At 33.0% G+C, this 26557-nt stretch overlaps 3 protein-coding genes across 4 annotated transcripts; 2 read left to right on the forward strand and 1 right to left on the reverse strand.

Annotated features, from left to right (window-relative positions):
- Positions 1-4116: 4116 nt before the first annotated feature.
- On the forward strand, positions 4117-11390 carry LOC123897879 (40S ribosomal protein S14). Its single transcript, XM_045948675.1, has 6 exons — positions 4117-4222; positions 4303-4425; positions 4526-4571; positions 10183-10268; positions 10359-10488; positions 11189-11390. The coding sequence occupies exons 1-6, from the start codon at positions 4220-4222 to the stop codon at positions 11254-11256; spliced, it is 456 nt and encodes a 151-aa protein (XP_045804631.1). The 5' UTR covers positions 4117-4219; the 3' UTR covers positions 11257-11390.
- Positions 4147-19900, forward strand: LOC123897877 (40S ribosomal protein S14). Of its 2 annotated transcripts, XM_045948674.1 has the most exons (7): positions 4147-4189; positions 18174-18209; positions 18296-18418; positions 18541-18586; positions 18916-19001; positions 19211-19340; positions 19634-19900. In XM_045948674.1, exons 2-7 carry the CDS (start codon positions 18207-18209, stop codon positions 19699-19701), a joined length of 456 nt encoding a protein of 151 aa, XP_045804630.1. In that variant the 5' UTR covers positions 4147-4189; positions 18174-18206; the 3' UTR covers positions 19702-19900. The 2 variants fall into 2 exon arrangements, with proteins under 2 accessions (XP_045804630.1, XP_045804629.1); XM_045948673.1 differs by lacking the exon at positions 4147-4189 and having other exon boundaries at positions 18067-18209.
- Positions 19901-24898: 4998 nt separating this feature from the next.
- LOC123896330 lies at positions 24899-26523 on the reverse strand. The gene is made up of 2 exons (XM_045946733.1): positions 26316-26523; positions 24899-25239 (listed from the first exon to the last, which is right to left on the reverse strand). The coding sequence occupies exons 1-2, from the start codon at positions 26521-26523 to the stop codon at positions 24899-24901; spliced, it is 549 nt and encodes a 182-aa protein (XP_045802689.1).
- Between the last annotated feature and the right edge of the window lie 34 nt (positions 26524-26557).

Consider the following 26557-nt stretch of genomic DNA (forward strand, 5'->3'; position numbering starts at 1 on the left):
TTTAAGGTTTTGTGTGTGTATAAATATGAAGAGAAAACGCGAACCCTAATTCATTCAAGCCCAAAATGTAAAACCGTTTATAATCTTTGGGCCAGAGTGCCAGACTAATATCGGCCCAAATCAATTGTTTTTTTGGATTTGATGGGTTCTTTGGATCGATTTATTTTTTATTTTATAGTAAATTACATTTCTCTCTTTTGAAAGATGTTAAAAGCTACGGTGTTGGGGGAGGAGAATGTAATTTAAGTTTCTTTCAAAGGATGAGCGTATAATTTTCTCTTTATTTTATAATTGGATATAAGTTTTTATGTCAATTTAATAGCTGTCACTAATGAAAATTGAATCTTCGTAAACTATTTTTTGATATATTAACTTGATAAACTTATGAATAATACATAAAATTTATTTATTTCTATAAGTTATTTTACATAAGTTAAAAAATAAGTCAATTTAAATCGACCAATAATAAAAAAAAACGGAATCCCAAAAATAAAATATCTATCCATTCTGCCATAATATTCCCAAAAATAAAATATCTATTTATGCTGCCATAATATAGGCTTAAATAAACTAGTACTATTTTATGTCAAAAATAAAATAAAATAAACTAGTACTATTTATCTATCTATTCTATACATATTTATTCTATACATATCTATACATATAATAAATATGATATGATACATGACTTTGGTATGGATTTTTTATTATCCCAATTTTACCCTTTAATAATTGTTATTTTTTTATCTATATCTATACATCTATTCTATACATATATATATATATATATATATATATATATAACTATATATAAAAAGGATATGTGAGTTTGGGATGGACTTTTCAATATACCTATTTTACCCTTGACTTAGTTTCACAACTTCCATTAACTAATCAATTAAAAAAAAACTATATATAAAAATGATAGGTGAGTTTGGGATGGACTTTTCAATATACATATTTTATCCTTGACTTAGTTTCACAACTTCCATTAACTAATCAATTTAAAAAAATAAAAAATAAATTCAAATCATGAAAATGTGAATAAGTGGCAAGTGAGTTGTCTATACATGAATGATTACCAACTTAATATTACGTCTATACTATATATCTATAACTATATATAAAAAGGATAGGTGAGTTTGGGATAGACGACTTTTCAATATACTTATTTTACCCTTGACTTAGTTTCACAACTTCCATTAACTAATCAATTTAAAAAGACTTAGTTTCACAACTTCCATTAACTAATCAATTTAAAAAAATAAAAAATAAATTCAAATCATAAAAATGTGAATAAGTGGCAAATGGGTTGTCTATACATGAATGATTACCAACTTAATACTACATCTATACTATATAAAAATATAATACAAATATTTTTTGTGTCAATTTTTCATAATACCAACAATATCCATATTTTTTTAGCAATAAAAATCTTTTATTAACAAATTCATCATAACATAAAACATTTTTTTGAACATAAGTTAGACACAGGCAGACGCGGAACGCGCCTGTCTGGCCCGCTAGTATATAATAAATATGATACATGACTTTGGTATGGATTTTTTATTATCCCAATTTTACCCTTTAATAATTGTTATTTTTTTTATCTATATCTATACATCTATTCTATATCTATATCTATACATATAATAAATAGGATACATGACTTTGGTATGGATTTTTCATTATCCCAATTTTACCCTTTAATAATTGTTATTTTTTTATTAAAAAAAATGAAAAGAAGGGAAAGTAACTATAATAAGCAGATTTTAAAAGAAATAACCGTAAACTCATGGTAGTTTTTTCGATTCAAGGCCCACGTTACAAAAGGCATCAGTTATGCAAACACCAACAACAAATGAAACATGAATTTTAGTGGTTTGCCTATCCAAACAAAAAAAAAAAAAAAAAAAAGTGGGGGAGAGGAAAATTGCGTGACTCAAAGAAGTGGCAGTGCATCAGATGCAATGAGATTCTTTCATAGTTTCATATGCTGGTTTTTGTGACTTTCACATCATATTACTTTCATTTTATTTATTATATTTTTTACTTCATTTAGTTTGATAATTATGTGGTCCGACGTTGAAAAATCACTGCAAAATCACATATTCCTATTAGCATAAAAAGGAGAAAAGTTTGTATAGGAAAAAAAAAACTGAGACAATACACTTCAACAATCATGGCTGGCACCAACAATACATTGTATTATTCCATATATTTTGTGAAACTCATTTTTATTTTCCTTCCCTATTTCTTCATATGTTTCATTTCTGTTCTTCGTTTGTGTAAATTCTTTTATACATTTGTTTTTTATTGTTCTCATTTTTAGCCATCTTTCTTTTTTGTGGGAGTAATCATAGAAAGGTGGAGGGAAGAGAACACGTTGTTGAGGGTGATTATGAATAAATTCTTTTCATAATTATTTAATCGTCATGTTAGTCGAGTCTTCAATATTTTTATAATGGAATGATGTATACATCTTTATATTTTTTCAGTTTTTCTCTTACCAAAAAACTGATCTCATTGAGAGAATATGGAAAGTTTAAACAACCCAATAATTGTAGCGACGTTGTTTTCATCATTATTGTCATTTTCAGTAAAAAAGGATAAGGACCAGTGACTGTTTAAACAACAGACAATATTTAAAATATTCGATAGCATTTTTATAAGCGAAAGAAACCATTGTTGCCTGTTCTAGTCAATGCACTTAGTGACTATGCAGACGGAATTTCAAGTTTTGTGACCGTCCATTGGAATGCTTAGATTCAGCTATTATGGATAAAGGTTCTTGAGAATTGTACTGAACTTCAGTTCTATTAACTTCCCCTTCATCGTTTTAATGCGGTGTGTGGTGAAAACTAGAACACAAGTTGAATATTGATCGACAGTTCTGATATTGACCATTCTGGCATCAGTATACCCTGGCAATGGATCGCTAATGCTTCGACAACCCACATTATCGTGGCTTACATTGACAATAACAACATAAACTAAGAGTCTACTGTTCAAGTTGTACGAAATAAATATAAATATTTGTCTATAAAAAAACACAACCTATTTTAATTGAATTAAACATTCATATAATACGTCATATAAGTACAACTCAGTTGGTAGCTGCAAGATAGTGAATTTTCCATTAGGTTAATTTTCTATTGATTTTTTTTTTTCCATTTTAATTTGTCAATACTCTCCATCCGACTCTCGTTATAGGAGAATCATCGAACCTCATATTTTTATGACGTTCGTCAAAATAATAGTTACATTCATATTCATTCTAGTGCATTCATAAATCATATTAATATTATTTTTAAGCAGCGAAGGAGGAAAGCCATTAGATTTGGTTTAGTGGTGATGAGTTTGGATAATATGTTATAGATCATGAGTTCGATCTACAACTCATTGTAAACCAAAGAAAAAGAAGTAGTGAAGTAGGCAACACGACAAAAGGGGCAAGGGTATTGGCTCAAATTATTGAGAAGTGTAACATGGATGACACTATTTTCAAATAGTAAAATTTCTATGGTGTGGTGTGGGGATATGCTTGAGAGATATGAGAGGAAAATTGATCAAAACTCGACAATGTGGAGGCATGGTAGTCCTATACCTAAAATTGAAACAATCTCATGATTAAGTAGTATGTACATTTCTAATATTCTCATATAACTAGATTGTAAATTAGTAGTTGATGCTCTCGCTAGAGCGCCAAATTCTCAATCAAACTTTGAAACTAATATTTATGCTTGTAAAATTTATTTACACTTTCTATCAAACTTTACTATAAATTTTATCGGGACGACAAACCAACAATGTTGTTCATAAGTTAACATCATATTTTCTAAAATATAGATTCAAAATATCCCTGTTGTGATTTTATTGAATGCATATGTATAATGTGTATGAAAATTAAATCACTGTGTCAAATAAATAAATAAATAAATTAAATTCTAAAAAGATTACAATAATAAAAATAATTTTTAAAGGGTACAAATAGCAATAGTACCATTGTAAACCAGGGCTGGCCCAAGCCCAAAGAAAGTGATGCTAGGGCTTTAGGCCCAAGTCATTTCAGTTCGGCCCACATAAAACCCCGTTTCACTTTAGGGTTTCAGTGTACCCAAACAACCAGCTTTGTGCCTCTTTCTTTTTCACAAGCATCACTATTCAAAACCGTAACTAGTTTCTTCTTCTTCGAATCTCGAACTGTATTTTCATCATGGTAAATTCATAGATAGATTCATTCATATTCGTTGTTCTTTGTAATTCGATGATGATGATGATTTGTTTTTTCTATTTTAGTCGTCGAAGAGAAAGGTTAGGGAGCCAAAGGAAGAGACAGTGACTTTAGGTCCAGCTGTTAAGGATGGTGAACATGTTTTCGGTGTTGCTCGCATTTTTGCTTCTTTCAACGATACTTTCATTGTTAGTATTATTATTATTATTATTAATTTTTTGTTTGAATTATTATTGTTTTTTCTGTTAGAATTTCGTTTTTGATGATTTGATTGTTTTTATATTGTAGCATGTCACTGATTTGTCTGGAAGGGAAACCCTTGTTCGAATCACTGGTATGTATTGATGTTTTTCGTCAAATTTCATCACCTGTTTAATTATTTTCTGATTATTATTAATTGAATTGAATTTCATTTTACTGAATGAATATGTGAAAACTGTGATTGATACACCATTGTAACACTAGAAGAAGCTTGAACAAGAAGATGAAGGAAACGGTTAAGCTCATTGTGAGCATGAACCAGAAAAATTTTATTATTACACACTTGGTTTTTACAATGAGAATGAGTTAACTATATATACAAGATGAACCAACTAATAGCTAACTAACATTCAGTTATGAATGTGTAACAAACTACTAACCAACTACAAACTAATCACTAACTGAATACTAACTAACTAAAGGATAGTATTGCAGTAACTTGTTAAGTTACTGACTTTCATTAGTCTCAACAGTCCCCCTCAAGCTGGAATGAATGTCAATGGTTCCAAGCTTGCTTAGAAGTGTGTGGAATGGACCTGGATGTAGTGATTTAGTGAAAATGTCTGCTATCTGCTCTTTTGATGATACAGGTAGCAAGTGAATAATGTTGGCTTGGACTTTGTCTCGAACCACATGACAGTCAATTTCTATATGTTTAGTCCTTTCATGAAAGACTGGGTTGGCAGCAATGTGAAGAGCTGATTTGTTGTCACAATATAGTATAATTGGAGAATCATGAGGTATTTGAAAGTCCTGCAGTAGATATAGAAGCCATTGTCCTTCACAAGCTGCTTGAGCTAATGCTCTATACTCTGCTTCAGAGCTAGACCTTGATACAACAGTTTGCTTTTTGCTTTTCCAGCTAATGATAGAAGTGCCAAGAAAGAAACAAAAACCAGTAGTTGATCTTCTTGTATCAGGGCATGCACCCCAATCAGAGTCAGAATAACCTTTGAGAGCAAGTGATGATGATGAACTGAAGAATAAACCTTGACCAGGGTTGTTCTTCAAATATTTGAGAACATGTAGACCAGCTAGCATATGAGCATCTGTAGGTGAATCAAGGAACTGACTAAGTTTGCTTACAGCATAGGATATCTCAGGCCTAGAGTGTGTCAGGTACAACAATCTTCCAATTAATCTTCTGTATGTAGTGGGATCAGAGATAGCATTACCAGAAGATTTTTGCAATTGAAGGTGAGGTTGCATAGGAGTGGGGGTTGGTTTGGTACCAAGTAGGCCAGAATCTTGAAGAAGATCCAAGGTATATTTTCTCTGACATAGTGAAATACCTGTTTTGGATCTTGCAACTTCAAATCCTAAAAAGTATTTGAGAGAACCCAAATCCTTAATGCTGAATTTTGTATCTAGAAGAGCTTTCAACTGATGAATTTCATCGATGTCTGTTCCCCCTAAGACCAAATCATCAACATATACAAGTATAGCAGTGAATCCAGTTGATGTGTTCTTAGTGAAGAGAGAATAGTCAGCTTTGGATTGGATATAACCTGATGAAAGCAATGTCTCAGTGAGTTTAACATTCCACTGTCTGCTTGCTTGTTTTAATCCATAAAGAGATCTTTGTAACTTGCATACTAAGTCAGGATGAGCAAGGGGCAACCCAGGAGGAGGTTTCATGTAAACTTCCTCATTAAGATCTCCATGTAAGAAAGCTGTATTAACATCAAGTTGAAATAGAGGCCAATTTTGAGAAGCAGCTATAGCCATGAAGGTTCTTACAGTGGTCATTTTGACAACTGGGCTGAATGTATCTATGTAATCAATACCTTCAGTTTGAGTGAACCCTTTTGCTACTAGTCTAGCTTTATGTCTCTCAACAGTTCCATCAGCATGTAGTTTCAATTTGAACACCCACTTACATCCAATAGCTTTCTTATGAGGTGGTAATTTGACCATATCCCAGGTATTATTCTTCAATAAAGCAGTTAGTTCAACATTAACAGCACTTTTCCAATTCTCATCACACATTGCCTCCTCATATGATGATGGTTCAGTGAGGGTGGATATGTTAAGTGCATAGTGTTTGTGTGCAGGAGATAGATGATCATATGATATAAATGAAGATATAGGAAACTTACATTGGGAAGATGATGGATGTGTAGAATCAGATGCAGAATGACTTATATTCCCCAGGATTTTGGTGTGGTAATCTTGAAGATATGATGGAGGGTGTTTGACTCTATCTGACTTTCTGATAGGGTTAATGGAAGGTGGTGCTATGATGGGTAAACTATTGGAACTGGTAGTGAGAGGAGTATTTGTAGAAGTAGGTATCATGACATCTGTCTCAATGACAGGATCACAGGGTGAATGATGATCATGGGTTGGTGAAGGTGGAGATGAATGATCATCTGGACTATGAGTAGATGGAATGGATGTTGGTGAATGTGGAGTAGCTGTTTGTAAGAGAGGAAGTGAAGGTGAAGATGAATGATGAGTAGAATGATTAGTGAATAGCATATCTAAGTCATCATAAAGAATAGGTGACTGTGTAGCAGAATTAGTTTGATCAATTTGGTGTTGATTTTTAGTATAAAAAGGAAAGATGTGTTCAAAGAACACTACATCCCTAGAAATGAAAACCTCTCTAGATTGTAAATCAAAGAGAATGTGTCCTTTGACACCGGTTTTGAGGCCAAGAGAGACACATTTCCTTGATCTAGAATCTAGTTTATGTCTATTAGTTTGAAGAGTAGTAGCATAAGCTAGACAACCAAAAACTTTAAGATTATTAATATCAGGTAAACAGTTATAAAGCATTTGATAAGGAGATTTCTGAGATAAAAAAGGAGTAGGTAATCTATTTATGATATGTACAGAGTGACCAACTGCATGAGCCCAAAAAATTTTAGGTAAATGAGATTGAAACAAAAGGGCTCTAGCAGTGCCTAAAATGTGTTGATGTTTTCTCTCCACAATGCCATTTTGCTGTGGAGTAGCAACACAAGAACATTGATGAATGATTCCATTTTCATTGTAAAAATCTTTAAGCAAAAATTCAGTCCCATTGTCTGTTCTGATACATTTGATATTGCAGTTAAATTGAGTTTTCACCATAGCATAGAAAGATTTAATGTGAGTTGAGGCTTCTGATTTCACTTTCATTAGATAAATCCATGTAAATCTGCTTCTATCATCAACAACAGTAAGAAAATATTTGAATCCAAGCATGGAAGGGATAGCTAATGGTCCCCATATATCCATGTGAACTAGGTCAAAGTTAGAAGCAGATTTAGTGGAGCTTAGTGTAAAGGGAAGCCTCTTTTGTTTTGCAAAGAAACAAGCATCACAGGGAACAGAAGAATTGGAAATTTTAACAAAAGGAAATTTTTTATTCAATTCAATCAATTTGTCATTTGAAGCATGACCAAACCTTTTGTGCCACACATTACAATCACTATTCTTGTGTGACTCTAAACTATGTACATCAGTGATTTTATTGATATTATTGATACATGAAGTATTTGGAATATGACCTAGACTAACTTTGGGTGTTGTGAGAATATAGAGGCCATTAAGCAAATCAGCTACACCAATCATCCTCCTTGATGAACTCTCCTGTATCACACATTTATTATCATTAAACATCAAAGAACAGTGCAAATTTTTGGTTAATTTTGGGACAGATATAAGATTGAAAGTAAAATTTGGAAAATAAAGCACATCAGTTAAGTATAACTGATGATCAAACATGATTGTACCAGCAAGGCAAGTATTCACAAGGGTTCCATTTGGTAGTTTGAGGTTTATAGGAGGAATTTGTTTCAAACATTGAAAATATTTAAGATCAAAGCAAATGTGGTCTGTTGCACCAGTATCTAAGATAAATTGATCAGAGTTATTGGATAAGGGAATGGTGCATAAGATACCTGTATTGGTGGTTACATGGTTTATGCTATGAGAAGGCATTGAAGTGGAGCCTTGAAGAAGTGCTAGTAATGCCTTGTGCTGAGCTGCAGTAAAGGAGAATTTACCAGTTTTATGATCATTATTACCATCTTCACAATTGGCAGTTGGAGTTTCATCATCATCATCATCATCAACATTAGCACAGTTGTTGATAGCCCTATCATGTTGGAGATGCTGCATATGAGGTGGATATCCATACTTTATCCAACAATTGTCAACAACGTGATTAGTTTGACCACAGTGTGAGCAGAGTTTGTTCCCTTTACCACGTCCACCATTACCATAAGATCTACCACCCCTAGTGCCTCTACCACGAGTGGAATGACCCCTACCAGCATAGTGATTATTACCAGAAACTGCTAGCAACTTAGATTCATCTACAGGGGTAGCTAACTGCCTCTCTTGTTGAACAAGCAAGGAGTAAACTTTACTTATAGTTGGAAGTGGATCCATCAACATAATTTGGGAACGGACAACATGATATTGCTCATTTATGAACACAATGAACACATCCATGAACACAGTTATGAACACAATGTGAATCAGGAATTGGACGAAAATTATCAAGTTCTTGCCATAATTTTTTCAATGAGGTATAGTAAGTAGAAATAGTACTATCACCTTGCTTAAGGGATGAAATTTCATCTTGTAAATCAGAGATACGAAAAACATCACCTTGATAGAATCTTTCTTTGAGTTCTTGCCATATCTCTGAAGCTGAATCCAACCATAGAATACTCTGAGAAATTTCTGGGCTAACAGAATTATTGAGCCAAGATAAAAGCATAGTGTTGCACCTATCCCATGCCAAAGAATCACGATCATCATCATCTGGTCTTGGAAGCGTTCCATTGATGAAGTGCATTTTGTTCTTGGATCGAAGCGCCATAGTCATAGCACGAGACCAGGAATGATAATTGGGGCCAGAGAGAAGAGGTGTAACCAAAGCAAGATTAGGATTTTCATTCGGATGCAAGAAATAAGGGTTAAGAGTATCATTTTGATAACCCTTATTCTGAGAATTGGATGAACTTGCGCCATTGAAGGCACCAACATTGCTATCCACAGACATGATGGAAAAACAATGCAAGATCGAGGAAAAAGAATGAGAAATTCAAGGGTACAAACTTGAATTTGGGGAAAACAGAAACAAGAAGCAGAATTGGGAAAAATTGCAGCGAAAGAAACGAAATTGAAGGAGTGTGTAACCTGAATCAATGATTAACAATGGCATACCTCAATTTGAGGTCTGATACCATGTGAAAACTGTGATTGATACACCATTGTAACACTAGAAGAAGCTTGAACAAGAAGATGAAGGAAACGGTTAAGCTCATTGTGAGCATGAACCAGAAAAATTTTATTATTACACACTTGGTTTTTACAATGAGAATGAGTTAACTATATATACAAGATGAACCAACTAATAGCTAACTAACATTCAGTTATGAATGTGTAACAAACTACTAACCAACTACAAACTAATCACTAACTGAATACTAACTAACTAAAGGATAGTATTGCAGTAACTTGTTAAGTTACTGACTTTCATTAGTCTCAACAGAATAGGTGTAAACACATATTTATGTATATGTGTATATGTTTATTAGAGATTCTCGATCGGAACTATGAATGCTTCATTTTTGACTTGTTATTGTTAAGATTTTTTGTCCTGTTTGAATTGTTTTTTGGTTTGGAAGTGTGTTTTAGTGTATGTAGTAAATATGTTGATGTTTTTTCTCATGTTTTTTTAGGTGGAATGAAGGTTAAAGCTGACAGAGATGAGTCATCTCCCTATGCAGCTATGCTTGCAGCCCAAGATGTTGCTACAAGATGCAAGGTCATAGGATTTCTCTTTGACATATAGTTTTTTTGGTGGGATTTGAAACCTATTTACACTGTTTAATGTTTTGGGACTTGGATGTAACAGGAGCTCGGTATTACCGCACTTCACATCAAGCTCCGTGCTACTGGTGGAAACAAGACCAAAACACCTGGCCCAGGTGCTCAAGCTGCTCTCCGTGCCCTTGCTCGTTCAGGAATGAAAATTGGCCGTATAGGTATTTGAATTAACTTAATTGGTACATAATCAGCAGATCATTTTAGCTTCAACAGACCTTTTATAATATAATTGAAAAAGTTAGGAATGATTCAATGTGCAAGTGATCATATTTGACAGTATGTATCAGATCAGATTAAATACAATCACTTAAGAATATTACTATGGCCTCTGTATTGTACCAAGACGAGGTGATAGAATCTTTTGCAACTTTTATGCATGTTTATTGTAGGATGGTAGAATTGCTGTAAATAAAGGTAAGCAAATGGAGTCATGTGTGATGTTCCAATAATTAGGGAAACTATGCTATCAAAGAAAACATTTCACACAAACCATTTAGTGGTATATAGTCTATATGTAGGCGTAGCTCATTTAGAGCTTTCTGTCGTTGATTGCTCCATGTAGCTTGACCTAACATAGCGGGAAAAGGTCTGGCGGTTGTTGTAGGTATTTTACTTTTAGCTATAGTTGTAGTGTGAAGGCACTGATCTATTATGGCAATCATTCCTTTTGTTGTGTTTGGTTGCCATTTTCATGTTCTTTGTTCCAACTTGTAAACTGATGTTTGCCTTTTTAAGAAAGCCTTGACTTGATGTTCTCTTATTTACTGTTTTGGCATTAAGTTGGATTATTGTTTTTTTCATTGTTGTGTTTCTTATCATTACTTTCTAATGTAATTCATTTGTGTCTGGATTTTTCAGAGGATGTCACTCCTATTCCTTCCGACAGCACCCGTAGAAAGAGTGGTAGAAGGGGTAGAAGGCTCTAGATTCCTTATGTTGTATGGAGTTGTATCTTTTACTTTCCATGCCAAACAGAATTGCGGCATTTTGAATTTTGATTTTCAACATCTAAACATCAAGTATTTAGTAATGATTAAGAATGAGTTTATTTTGACATCAATTTAGAAAGACTAATGATTTTGAATGTTGTTCCATGGCTTTTTATGTTTCCCATATCCTCTGTTGTTTGTCTTGGAACTGGTCTGCTCATGATATTTTTTTGTTCTTTTTGTGTTATTTGGTCTATTTTAACATGAACAGCATAGAACATGATTTTTTTTTTTGACTAAGCATAGAACATGATGTTAAATGTTAAAACGTTACAATCTTATAATGATCTTGCTCTAATTGTGCTGTGCAGTTTTTTTTTATTGAAATGAAAAAAAATGTTTTCATAGAAAATGAAGTTTAGAAGTGTTCTTTGTACTCAAAAAACAAAAAAGATGGATATTTCTACCTAGTTTTTTACTTAATCTTTTATTTTAATTTGTTATTTATAATAAAAATTAACTTCGACTGGCAATTTTGCTACTATAATATAGATTTAGACTCTTTACACTCTAGATAATAAAGAAAAGCTGTTGCAGCCTTATTCAATTTTCATTTTTTTTTATTTAAATTTTGTCCCTGTGTTTATTTTTTTAAAAAAAGTTGTCATGGCTATTTTTTGATAATCTGGTATGTCCATCTTTATAGGACTGGAAAGTGATCCATGTTTATATGGAGGATTCGCATAATTAACTCAAATCAATGCAAACATATTTAAATCTTAACAACTTCTCTTCTATGATAGCATCTCTAAACATTAAACCAAATTTATTTTCATACCGAGTGATTCAAGCAAAGACTTATATATTTCTTGTAACTCACTAAGTCACGTGATAATTTTTTATCTCAAGTACAAAAATAATTTGTCTTTGAAAGTTTGTCGAATATTATTTTGTTGTGTTGTTTTATCAAATATCTTTTGTAAATCAAATAGAATTTAAAATCGATCAACAAACACTTATCATATTCATCCAATGGGATGGAATTGACGACTCTTATTCATATTTATTAATATTCATTGTAATCCCTAATTAAGACTATTATGGGAATAATGATTTTTATACCAATTCAATTTGTTCTATTGCGAATGCTCCTTTGGTGATGACTTCCACATCTCTAAGAACTCTTGATAGACCTCTGTTTGAGGATGCTTGTGGTGTAATTTTTGCTTGTTTTTTTTTCTTCTTCTCTACATGCAACCAAAAAAAAGTTGGGTGTTAAGAAACCGACTCTTATTTTCTGACAAATTGAAACCAACTTAGTAACTTTTTGTGACTAAAACTCTAGTAATTGTTGTTTAAACTATTTTTATTTTTATACCATTGGAATTGAATTTTTTCCCGTGACTAAATGAATTGTATGGTATTTGACATTGGTAATATGACATATTGGATTACGTCTACACAGACCCTCGAAGATTATGTTGCATCACTTTGAAGATTGACCAAATAAAAGAATGCAAAATTAGCTACTAAAATAGTTTCACTTTTGGTGTTTATACTATTAAGATTTCTGTTTTATGTCTTTGGAATTTAGATGTTTCTGTTAGTACATGGTACTAACATGACATATTCCATTGTTCTTTGTTAGCTATATTCATGATTTATTTATACTTATTTTGTCTTGTTTGATACAATTTTTGTTCATTTTAATGAATTATATTTATGAATTCAATTAAAAAAATGTTTCGTATAAAATGGGTTTATACGAAAATTAAAATTTTGAGGATATTTGAATTGCATCATTAGTGAGGGAATTTCAAATCTGTCACAAGTTTTAGTGAGGGAATTTGAAATCTCTCATAAATTAGATAAGGAACTCAAATCCGTCAATAATTAGCGACGTAATTCTAAGAATAAATGTTACATTTTTGTGCAGTCATTAGTGACGGATATATATGTCTTGCGGCGACTTATTCCGTCACAATTTGTGACGGACGTAAGATTCCCTCATTAACAGTTTGCGACGTTGAAATTGTTTATTTTATTTATTATTTGTAACAACCTAAAAACCATTATTTATGTGGGAGAGCGCATGTGCAGGGCATGCTTTCTTGCCTTTCGTTTTTTACTCTGTCGTACCAAATAGCTGTGCTGATAAACTATTAATCGATACTTAATTCCCGTCACAGCGTAACCGCAGAATTTCAAGTCAGTAAATTTTTCATCTTCCCTAATCTTCAATGTTTAAAGGATCATATAATTTTTATTCTTTTTTTTTTTGTTTGAATATGACAAGAAATGCCTGGAGTTGGTTTTGTTCCCTAATTCTAAAAGAGAGATAGAAGCAAGATAAAATTCACCGTAGGTTTTGATAAAATGTTCATGAGAAAAATTTAGTTCCTATTTCATTATAATTCTGTAACCACTTTTTGGATATAATGAATTGAGGTTGCACTTTTAATAATTTGAAGTTCTATGAAAAGTGGTATAATGAATTCAACAATTGCCATGCACAAATATTTAATTTACTTATTATAACCTGCAAATTTTAAAGAGAATTGGGCTATTCTCTACTAATATTTAGTTATCATCAATATTCTAAGTCAGTGTGTGATTGTTTGTTCTTTTGTTCAATGTTTTTTTTTTTTTTTTTTAACAAATTCTTTTGTTCAATGTTAGGAGCCTCACATTGAACTGAAATATAAAGAACAATCTATTGATGAAAAGATTGAGAAAATTTTCAATTTGGCTAAGAAGGTCGTCCTTTAACTTATTTATTCTTTTATTTCAGTTTTTCTAATTCAATGATTATTATGCTTGTTTAGTCTTTTCAATCTAATTTGTAATGAAGGTATGTTTCATTCTAAAGGAAGAGCCTAACAAGTGAAGGTTATATGATTGTAAAAAAAGAGATAAACAAATTAAGATTGGATTAATATTCCTGATGCACTAATTTAGGAGTACATGATTCAATGTGTTTATAGCTACAAACATGGTTTTATAAGCTTTGCAGCAAAATTGACTAATAAACATGATCAATAAAATTATGTTAAACAAATATTGGACCTATTTCAGCTTGGTTTTCTTATTTTCTGTACTGATGTTCCTATTTTATGTCTTTGCATGGTGAGATCTATGTTAATTTTTTCCAATCACAGCCTTTCAAGCAATAGAGTGATTAGTTAGGATTTGGCAAACTTTCACTTATTCTATTAGTTAGGATTTGACAAAGGTTTAGGTTTGTCAGTTAGTTATGGAATATGTGGCTTGAAAATAGGATAATTTAGAGTGATTAGGAGTCATACACATACTCTTTTTTTTTTGGTTACTAATATAAGTAAGGCAATATAGCTTATGAGGTGAAAAGAGTGTGGTTTTATGAAATATACAAGTTTCATTATGACGAAACATTTGTTCCTGTGGCCAAAATGACCACTATTCGCACTCTTATTGCTATTTTCGTCAGTGGGATATTTCTCAAATGGATGTTAAAAATGCATTTTTAAATGGTGATCTTCAGGAGGAAGTTTATATGGTACCTCCATCAGGTGTTTCTCATAATCAGGGTGAAGTATGTAAGTTAAAAAAAGCTCTATATGGTTTGAAACAAGCTCCAAGAGCTTGATATGAGAAGTTCTCTACTGTGATTAGATCTCTTGGATTCTGCTCTAGTGATCACGATTCTGCTTTATTTGTTAGGACAATTTATCATGGTCGTATTATACTCTCTTTATATGTTGATGATATGATTATTACATGCGATGATGTTGATGGAATTAATGAGTTGAAATTAGAGTTAGCTAAAAGATTTGAGATGAAGGATTTAGGCCCTCTTCGCTACTTCTTAGGGATTGAGGTTGTCTATTCTCCTAAGGGTTATCTCTTATCTCAATCCAAGTACATTGCAAACATTCTTGAGCAAGCTCGTCTCTCTGATACTCGAGCAGTAGATGATCCTTTAGAGTTGAATGTGAAATATGTTCACTCTGATGGGATTCCTCTACCGGATCCTACTTTGTACCGTACTTTGGTTGGAAGCTTGGTCTACCTTACTATTACTAGACCTGATATTGCTTATGCAGTGCATGTCGTTAGTCAGTTTGTTGTTTCTCCCACTACAATACATTGGGCAGCCGTGCTTCGTATTCTCCGTTATCTTCGGGGAACTCAATTTCAGAGTCTTTTGTTTCCGTCATCCTCTTCCTTAGAGTTACGTGCTTACTCTGATGCTGATTGGGCTGGTAATCCTACTGACCGTAAGTCTACCACATGCTTTTGTATTTTTCTTGGAGATTCTCTCATCTCTTGGAAGAGTAAGAAACAAGACATCGTTTCCCGCTCTTCTACAGAAGCTGGGTATCGTGCTATGACATCTACCACTACTGAAATAGTTTGGTTGCGTTGGTTACTTTGTGATATGGGTGTGCCTCTTTCTGAACCAACCCCTATGTACTGTGATAACAAGAGTGTCATTCAAATTGCGCACAACTATGTATTTCATGAACGTACCAAACACATTGAGATTGATTGTCATTTCACACGTCACCATCTTCAACATGGTACCATTACTCTGCCGTTTATTTCTCCCTCCTTGCAGATTGCTGATTTGTTCACGAAGACGCATTATACTAAGCGTTTTTGTTTCTTAATTGACAAACTCTCGATGCTTCATGTTAACACATCGTGAGTTTGAGGGGAGATGTTAGATAATAATTATATTATTATTGTATGAGTAGTTTAGTCTTTCATAATTACTAGTTTATATATTTTTATTGTATCTATTGTTCTATATGACTTTTTGGTTCATTATAATGGAAAACCCTAGCCTCCTTTTTTTCTTCGAATAGTTTAACAGAAATAATGCATTCTCTATTGGTATATATCTGCTTTTAGATGTTGAATTAGTGGTATAACTGAAACATATCTAGTATGGATTATGTAGTATTTTGAATGTTACCAAGAAAGGATTGGACTCAGATTGGACTCAATGACTCATTATAGGTCTATTATTGGCAGCCTTATCTTGCATTTGCAAGAAATCAATTCCGCAGCTTGAACCCGTCATCTTTCAGATACATACTTGTGTCTCCCATTGGTGTAAACTAAAGGATTGGGGCATATAATATTTATTTTGCAATATAATTGGGGTAGGGCAGATCAGAAAAGAAAAATGAAAAAGCCATATTTCTTAGGGAGTCCTCAACAATGTGCAATTATATTTAGGAGTTTTTCTAATTTTAGTTCCAATGGATATTTACAGGAAAAGGCTTTTTCAGATGATAAATGATCTGCCAACTATCTTTGAGCTTGCAACATGAAATGCTAAGCAATCGAAGGACCAGCCAACTGGTCACAACAATGGTAGCAATAGCAAATACAAATCAAGTGGAAAGGTATAGTTTTCCATTTCATATTCTTATTTAATGTTTCTATCACTGCTGTGCATAGAAATTCACCTGTGTTTTCCGGATTGAATGCTTCCTTTTAACAGTCTCGCCAGTCTAAGCCTCAGGCCAAGGGTGTGAAGATGTCGGCACCACCCAAAGATGATGATGAACAAGATGCAACCTGTGGTGCTTATGCTGATAATTATGGCACTAATGAATTTTGGATCTGTTGTGATATGTGCGAGAAATGGTTTCATGGTAAATACAAGTGCCCCGGCTGCAGTATGAAGAGGCCAAGAGTTTGATAGCTCTGAACCCTTGGACCAGTGACTGTTTAAACAACAGACAATATTTAGAATATTTGATAGCATTTTTATAAGTGAAAGAAACCATTGTTGCCTCTTCTAGTCAATGCACTTAGTGACTATGGAGACGGAATTTCAAGTTTTGTGACCGTCCATTGGAATGCTTAGATTCAGCTACTATGGATAAAGGTTCTTGAGAATTGTATTGAACTTCAGTTCTATTAACTTCCCCTTCATCGTTTTAATGCGGTGTGTGGTGAACACCAGAACACAAGTTGAATATTGGTCGACAGTTCTGATCTTGACCATTTTGGATCGCATCAGTATACAATGGCAATGGATCGCTAATACTTCGACAACCCACATTATCGTGGCTTACATTGACAATAACAACATAAATTAAGAGTCTAAAGTTCAAGTTGTACAAAATAAATATAAATATTTGTCTATAAAAAAACACAACCTATTTTAATTGAAGTAAACACTCATATAATACGTCATATAAATACAACTCAATTGGTAGCTGCAAAATAGTGAATTTTCCATTAATTTTTTTTTTTTGAATATCAAAATTTTAAAAAATCACTTAAAAGTTATTTCAAATATATTTTCCATAAAAATCATTTTTGAAATACAACTTTTTGAAAAATTTGTGATTTTGACTATGTTTTGATTTTCAATAATGTGTGTTTATGTTATACGATGTCAAAATTAGTGTTTAAATTTAGAAAAAACGAATATAAAAAAACTTGTAATATTTTAAAAAATGATTTTAGAAAATCTATTTAAAAAATACAAAGAAAAAATCCATTTTTTTTTAAATTTAAAACAAACAGCCCTATATGGGGACTTAGTTATATACAATGTTGTTCATAATTTCTAAAATATAGATTCAAAATATCCCTGTCATGATTTTATTGAATGCATATGTATAATGTGTATGAAAATTAAATCACTGTGTCAAATAAATAAATAAATTAAATTCTAAAAAGATTACAATAATAAAAATAATTTTTAAAGAGTACAAATAGCAATAGTACCATCGTAAACCAGGGCTGGCCCAAGCCCAAAGCAGGTGATGCTAGGGCTTTAGGCCCCAAGTAAGTCATTTCAGTTCGGCCCACATAAAACCCTATTTCATTTTAGGGTTTCAGTGTACACAAACAACAAGCTTTGCGCCTCTTTCTTTTTCACAAGCATCACTATTCAAAACCGTAACTAGCTTCTTCTTCGAATCTCGAACTGCATTTTCATCATGGTAAATTCATAGATAGATTCATTCATATTCGTTGTTCTTTGTAATTCGATGATGATGATGATGATGATTTGTTTTTTCTATTTCAGTCTTCGAAGAGAAAGGTTAGGGAGCCAAAGGAAGAGACAGTGACTTTAGGTCCAGCTGTTAAGGATGGTGAACATGTTTTCGGTGTTGCTCGCATTTTTGCTTCTTTCAACGATACCTTCATTGTTAGTATTATTATTATTATTATTATTATTATTATTATTATTATTATTAATTTTTTGTTTGAATTATTATTGTTTTTTGTTAGAATTTAGATTTTGATGATTTGATTGTTTTTATATTGTAGCATGTCACTGATTTGTCTGGAAGGGAAACCCTTGTTCGCATCACTGGTATGTATTGATCTTTTTCGTCGAATTTCATCACCTGTTTAATTATTTTCTGATTATTATTATTAATTGAATTGAATTGAATTTTACTGAATGAATTTAATTATATGTATATGTATGTGTAAATGCATATTTATATGTATATGTGTATATGTTTATGTTTATTAGAGATTCTTGATCGGAACTTTGAATGCTTCATTTTTGACTAGTTATTATTATTAAGATTTTTTGTCCTGTTTGAATTGTTTTTTGGTTTGGAATTGTGTTTTAGTGTATGTAGTAAATTTGTTGATGTTGTTTCTCATGTTGTTTTTTTTTTCTTTTTCTTTTAGGCGGAATGAAGGTTAAAGCTGACAGAGATGAGTCATCACCCTATGCTGCTATGCTTGCAGCCCAAGATGTTGCTACAAGATGCAAGGTCATAGGATATCTCTTTGACATATAGTTTTTTTGATTATATTTTCATATTGAAAATGCTTAATTTTTTTGGTGGGATTTGAAACCTATTTACACTGTTTAATTGTTTCTGAGTTGGGATTTGGATGTTAATGTTTTGACTTTGGTTTAGTAAGTATTATTTTTGTTTCTGTGAAGTTGATTGTACTGATTCAAGTCATTTTGGAACAGGAGCTCGGTATTACTGCACTTCACATCAAGCTCCGTGCTACTGGTGGAAACAAGACCAAAACACCTGGCCCTGGTGCTCAAGCTGCTCTCCGTGCCCTTGCTCGTTCAGGAATGAAAATTGGCCGTATAGGTATTTGAATTCTCTTAATACTTATTGGTACATAATCAGCACATCTTTTTAGCTTCAACAGACCTTTTATAATATAATTGAAAAAGTTAGGAATGATGCAATGTGCAAGTGATCATATTTGGTTGCTAATTCGAGACTCTTTGTTGTAACTTGTAAACTGATGTTTGCCTTTTTGACAAAGCCTTGACTTGATCTTCGTCTTATTTACTGCAGACACCAAGTTGGATTATTGTAGTTTTTTTTCATTGTTGTGTTACTTTCTAATGTAATTAATTTGTGTCTGGATTTTTCAGAGGATGTCACTCCTATTCCTTCCGACAGCACCCGTAGAAAGAGTGGTAGAAGGGGTAGAAGGCTCTAGATTCCTTATGTTGTATGGAGTTGTATCTTTTACTTTCCATGCCAAACAGAATTGTGGCATTTTTTGATTTCAACATCAAGAATTAGTTGATTTGGACATCGATTTAGAAAGACTACTGATTTTGAATGTTGCTCCATGGTTTGATATGTTTCTCATTTCATCTGCCATATCAATGTTTCCTTTGTTGTTTCTCTTGGAACTGGGCTGCGCATAATATTTTTATATTGTTATTTGGTCTATTTTAACATGGAATAGTATCGAACATGATGTTAAAACGTTACATTTTTATAACGATGTTCCTCAAATTGTGTTGTGCAATTTTTTTTTTAATTGAAATGAAAAATGTTTTCATGGAAAATGAAGTTTAGGATTGTAAGCACCAGACTGAGCCTGCCTGAATGGCAGAACAAGAGTGTTCTTTGTACTCAAACAAAAAAGATGGATATTTCTATCTAGTTTTCTACTTTATCTTTTATTTTAATTTATTATTAATAATTTACTCAAAAAAAAATTATTATTAATAATTAAAATTAACTTCGACCGGTTGCTTCAATAATATAGTTTTAGACTCTTTACTCTCCCACCAAAATATCCTCATTTTCCTCACCTGGCTCCGTTGTGGATTGTGTGATATGTATTATCCCAATTGGTTTTTTGAGCTGCTTATAAAAAAAACAATTAATTTTATGAGCAACTTAGGAATACTTAAAAATTGCAAAGAAGCTGTTTCAAGAAATGACAAAGGACATGGATGTTGTGATAAATGAAAAACAAGTGTTTATTGTGATAACTATGTCAAAGTCAAGCTCTTCTTTGACATAGTTATGATGGCTAATCAGAAGGTGGAAAGTTTTTATGGGTAATGCAGGATGTCGGGAGAAAGAAATGGAGTTTACGAAATTGGTAAAGTCATTATTGGAATTTAGATTTTCAATCTCCGAGTCGATTCTCAGAGTGGTAACTGAATGCCAGAGATGTTTCCACCTTTTGGAAAGAATGGTTGTAGCCTATTTCTAGCTCAATTAAGCCACTAGGTTTGATCTATTGGTGAGGGGTTTAGGTAGTATGTTATAGGTCATGGGTTCAATTCTATGAGTAAACAAAAAAAAAACTATTATTTTAAAAATGGGTAATTTTTAAAAATAAAATAAAAAAATTTCTAGCTCAATTGACATACATGTCAAAATTGTTAGGTCGAACGGTATGATCGGGGTTCAAATTACAGTTCTCTATTTCATGCCTACAGGTATAGCATGAAATAGAGATAGCCGGGATGGGGGGTTAAATTGCAGTGTGGACGCCGGGTTTCACAATCAGAGCGGAACAATAACCCGTGGCTGGTGCATCAGAGATGAAGCCGGGATGTTTGTGCGTGCAGGTACAGCATGGAATCATGGAACTCATTCTATCATTGAAGCTGAAGCACTAGCCTTGTTAGAAGCAATGCAGGCTGCTATAAGTATGAACATGGAACGTGTTATATTTGAAAGTGATGCACAGATAGTAATGGATGACTTTGTTTGAATAATGGTTGCCCTGAGATTGACCACCCGTGCGAAGAACGGGCTTTATCCTAGTTCAATGTATATATGACTTATATGTCCACAATCTGTTACTACAGGGAGTGAAAGAGTGGGATATTCACAAAATTAACTCACTTTTTCATGAAACAGTGGCTGCTAGCATTATTAGAACACCTCTTTTTGCAGAAGTTGAGGAAGACAAGCTGGTATGGATATATGAGAACCATGGCAAGTACACAGTGAAATCCGGTTACAAACACTACATCAAGAGTAAGGCAGTGGATCATATGCAGGTAGATGGCGAGTGGAGCTCCCTTTGGCGCATATCTGCACCTCCAAAAACAAAACACTTACTGTGGAGAATATGTCGTGGTTGCTTGCCAACTCGAATTCGGCTTAAGGAAAGGTATATGCCGTGCCCAAGTGAATGCCCTTTATGCGTTAATAACGAAGAGGATGATTGGCATGTCTTATTTGGTTGTAGTGACAGTCGTCAAGTGTGGAACGACGCCGGAATGAGAGGGATTATTGAACCTAGACTACATGAGTTTAATAATGTAAAGACTGTTTTGTTTGACATATGCAGTAATGAGTCGGGTGATGTCGCCAGTACGATTGTGACGATTGCATGGTGTATTTGGCAAAATAGAAATAATTGGGTGTGGAACGGAATCAAAGACTCAGCGAAGGACGTTGCGTTGAGAGCGGTTCACATGACAAGAGAATGGCAAGCTGTCAATAGGATGCAACAGCATAACAGCAGCACAGTGGCTGCTTCTGCACAGACACGCATACCAGTAGCAGTAACAACTGAAGGGCAGGTGGTGTCGCGCTCCACAGATCAGATTCGATGGCAGAGGCCTCAGTCTGGATGGTGGAAATGTAACATTGATGCGAGCTTGTCACAACTATCAAATCACACGAGCTGGGCTTGGTGTATCAGGACGCGAATGGATCTTTTGTTGCTGCAGGCACAAACAGCAGTCCTCAGAAACTTATTGTCGCGGAAAGTGAAGCTTTGGCCATTTTGGAAGCTGTCTGTGAAGGCAACTCTAGAGGGTGGTCCAATATTGTATTTGAGAGCGACTCCAAAATAGTGGTAGATGCCATACACTCTAATTGTCACGGCATATAAGAATTAAGCTCTATTATCTCATCAATTAAGCTGTTGTTACACTATAATGCGAACTTTGAGATCAAGTTCAGCGAAAAGCAAATATGGCGGCTCACACTTTAGCTAGGGCGGCCATGTCTTGGTCTAGTCACACATATTTTAATAGTATTCCTCGTTGTATTGAACCTTTTATTATGAATGAAATGAGTTGATTGTGTTTGTTTAAAAAAAAAACATCATTTTCTTTTTCTAGTCACAATTATATCCATCTTGTATCGAGACTATTTTATTTAATGAACCACGTTAAGTTTGTTACTGTAATTATTTTTTCCAGGTAGTTTATTGACCATAATTGCACTGTTTTAAATAAGTGGTTGCTAAAAATATCAAAACTCAACTTACACTAAGCTATTTAAAAGATTTATATTGTTTATTTTCTCTTTTATATACTCTAACTATGCATTTATTTTTTTTCAAAATACTTTTCCTTTTTTACTTATGATCAGAAGTCTAAACCAATTGTCCCGTGAGTTTAGCTCAATTGGTAGGGACATCGCACTATATGTGCAGGAGCCCGGGTTCGAACCCAGGACACTCCACCTATTCACCTTTAAGGTGGATTTTCCAACTACTAGACTACTTGACCCCAAAAAAAATTCTAAACCAATTAACTAAATATTTTTTTTATCAACAGAGCGTTTATGTTAGTAAAATGGTGGGTGCAAATATACTTATAAACTAATCCTAAAGTCCATTCAGTTTGGCCCAAACAATAACAAAACCCATTATATATTTTAGGGTTCAGTATATAATATATATTGAAAACAACCAAGCTTTGCTCTTCTTTCGCAAGCTTTTCAGCGGCAGTATCCTAAACTCTAATTCTTTGAATCTCGTAACAAACAACGGTACATTCATAAATATCTTCCTTATTTTTTTAGTGTGTTCTTGAGAAATTATATTTTCTCCATATGAATACCATTATCATCTACAATAGTCGAAAAAGCTGTAAGAAGACATTAATTCTTTATGCAAACTCTCATTCTTGCTATCTTTTTCTTTGATTGATTCTGTCCAAAAAGTTGAAGGTGATTGTATCATTTCTTTGTGAAACCTCTATTTTCAAAATCTAAAAATAGTACTAGAAGGACTTTCCCAAAATGGCTCCCCTGGCTTTGTAGACTGCAGAACATCATTGAAAATCCAACTAGCATTCAAACCAAAATATGATTTATAAGGATTTTATAATCGTCTATTTATTTTTAAATATATAATGAGGTCGACATATGTAAACATGTTTGCATTACTATTATCAAAGATAAATATTATAGTAACATTATAACAAATCACAAGATTTTTAAAAAGCTACTAAATCTTTTGATTGTTTATTGCTATAGAAATGGTTTGTTTTATTTGACTGATGAGGACAACAAACAAGAAACTAGAACCAAATTTAATATATTATAATATAATTTTATCTAAAGTATAATGAATAGAGCGAAATAATTCATAGGTTTGGTCCAGTGATGAGGGGTTTGGGTAGTATAGTATGCATGAGGTTCTAGATTCGATTATCTGCTCCGTTGTAAACAAAAAACAAGATTTATAAAATAACAACTATTGCGTCATAAAAAAAATAACTATTGTTTAATTTTTTGCACTTTTAAGTTTTAGTTTTTTAGTACAAGATGTTAAAAAAGTCTGATCACATAAAAATGCTTAATTTTATACTACTAGAAGTTAAGAAAGGATCTCTCCATTTTCTATGATTTTTATTTCTTTCATTATCAAAGTTTTTTTAATATTTTGAGGTATAAATTATTTTTTGACTCATTTTATATTATATTTTTGCACTTATATTTCCAAAACTATACAGTAATGTAGGGAATGTAAAAAATTCAAAATGGAAAGGATTATTAGTGGTTTAAGATAAGATGGTTTCTTAACCTTTACTTAAGTTTTCCGTCAAAAAAAAACAACCTTTACTTTAATTTTATTCAATAGTTGCATCTGAGACAATTTTTTATTTTGAAAAATATGAGAATTATTTTCTTTCCAAATAACATATAGATAATAGTATATAAATGCAATAAATATTAGAATTTACGGTCATTTAGTATTTCCGACATATATATTCCCTCCGTCCCAAATTGTAAGGAAAAAAAAACAAAAATCACACTTATTAAGAAAAAAAAGTAAAATATGATAATTTCAAATATGTTTTTGTGAGTTTTATTTAGAATAAGTTGTATGAGAAGATGTAAAAATAATTCTTATTGGTTGTTGTTTATTGAGAAAAGGGGAGAGAGATAAAATTAAATGCAATTTGCATTTAATTTTATGAGATTAAGGAAAAAAATTCTTGAAAATGGTTTTTTCATTATAATTTGGGACAAAAAAAAAGTTTTTTTCCTTATAATTTGGGATGGAGGGAGTAATATTTTATTATACAATATGCATGTATGACTTCTAGAGTCATCTTTAATACATTTTTTTTTATTGCTAATGTATTTTTTTTTGTACATTGGCTAAAAAGAAAAAAGATAAGAAAAAAAAAAAACTAAACTCTAGGGTGAAGCATCCTTAAAGCATCAGACAGAAGAATGCTTTTTAAAGCTTCTGGAGGGGGCTCCCAAAATTTTATCTTGGCATCATTCGTCGAACCCAACTTAGCAAGCCAATCAGCACTGCAGTTTCCTTCCCGGAGAGAATGAGATAGAGTAACGTCCCAATTCAACTTCAGCATATCCTGAATGTTAGTAATAACAGCAACGTAGCAGTGATAGATGTTATGTCCCTTCAAAATAAGATCCAAGACTATTTGGGAATCTGAGTAACACAAGATGCTCGAAAAATCCAAGTCTCTCGCAATCTTCAGGTCATGGTAAATTGCCATAAGTTCTGCAAAAGTATTGTCCTTTAAACCCAAGTAGCCGCTAAAACCAATGATTCAGCTACCATTGTTTCTACAGATTATACCTCCAAAATCGGTTCTGCCTGAGGCACCCAAACAACTAACATCCACATTTAAAACATATCCCTCCTGTCGAGAAGGGTTCCATGAAATCTATCTCATGGAATCATTAGTCTGAATTGAACCAGGAAAACAAGAATGAATAATACCAGCAAGTTTATGCACTTCTAACATAATTTTGTACAAATTGATGCTTTCTTTACCAACACAGATAATATTCCTCGCTCTCCAATTCCACCACAACGCTAATACAAATAAATGAGCACGTGAACCTTTCACATTACTATTCAGCCAAAGATCAAAGATTCATTTGACTATAGAAATCACCATTTCGAATGCCAATAGCATCCCAAATACGACCAGCATCTGGACAATCTCTAAGGCAATGCAGAGTAGTTTCTACATTTGCTAAACATCTGGAACAAATATTATCTTGGGCTAGATGTTGGTGATGCAACATATCAAGAGTAGGAATGGAATTATGACAAATACACCATATAAAAAATTTAATTTTTTCCGGTGCTCGAAGATTCCAAATCCACTTCCAAGACTTATTAACTAGAAGATGCAGTATAAACACCATCCAGACTACCATTCCAAGTAAAACAATCTGGTACACCATCGTTCAAGATAAGATGAAAATTTGAGATAAGATTCTTCATGTCAGTCGTTAAAGGAGTGTAAAGCTGATTTAAGTGCCAAGAATCATTAAAAAATACATCCTTCAGGCGTAACTGACTATCCTGAATTGCCACATAATCTAATGATTTGCATAGAGGATCCCTAGAAATTCAAGGAGTGTACCAAAAAGAGGAGTTCCCATCACCAATCCTGTAATAAAACCCGCCAAGGAGGGCTAACTTAGCCTTAGATATTGAATTCCAAACAGGGGATCCAAATTTCCTTTTGCTATTGAGAAGAGGCCTATTGTGTAGATACTTGTCTTGAAGCATGTGAACCCAAGGCTTATCAGATTGTTATTGCAAATCCCAAACCAATTTACCCAACATTGTTGTGTTTGCTTCTCTTGCAAGACGTACACCAAGGCCGCCATCTTCCTTAGATTGAGTGACCACATTCCACCCAACTAAATGAATCCCTTTGTTGGAGTTGCCCTTCCATATGAATTTTCTAGTCATCATGTCAATTTGAGAGCAAATAGATGAAGGGATCCAACTAATTTGCATATAGTAAGTAGGAATCAAATTCATCACCGACTTCGCTAATATGACCCGACCAGACTTA

The sequence above is a fragment of the Trifolium pratense genome, linkage group LG7 (assembly GCF_020283565.1).
Source record: "Trifolium pratense cultivar HEN17-A07 linkage group LG7, ARS_RC_1.1, whole genome shotgun sequence".
NCBI classification, from domain to species: domain Eukaryota; kingdom Viridiplantae; phylum Streptophyta; class Magnoliopsida; order Fabales; family Fabaceae; genus Trifolium; species Trifolium pratense.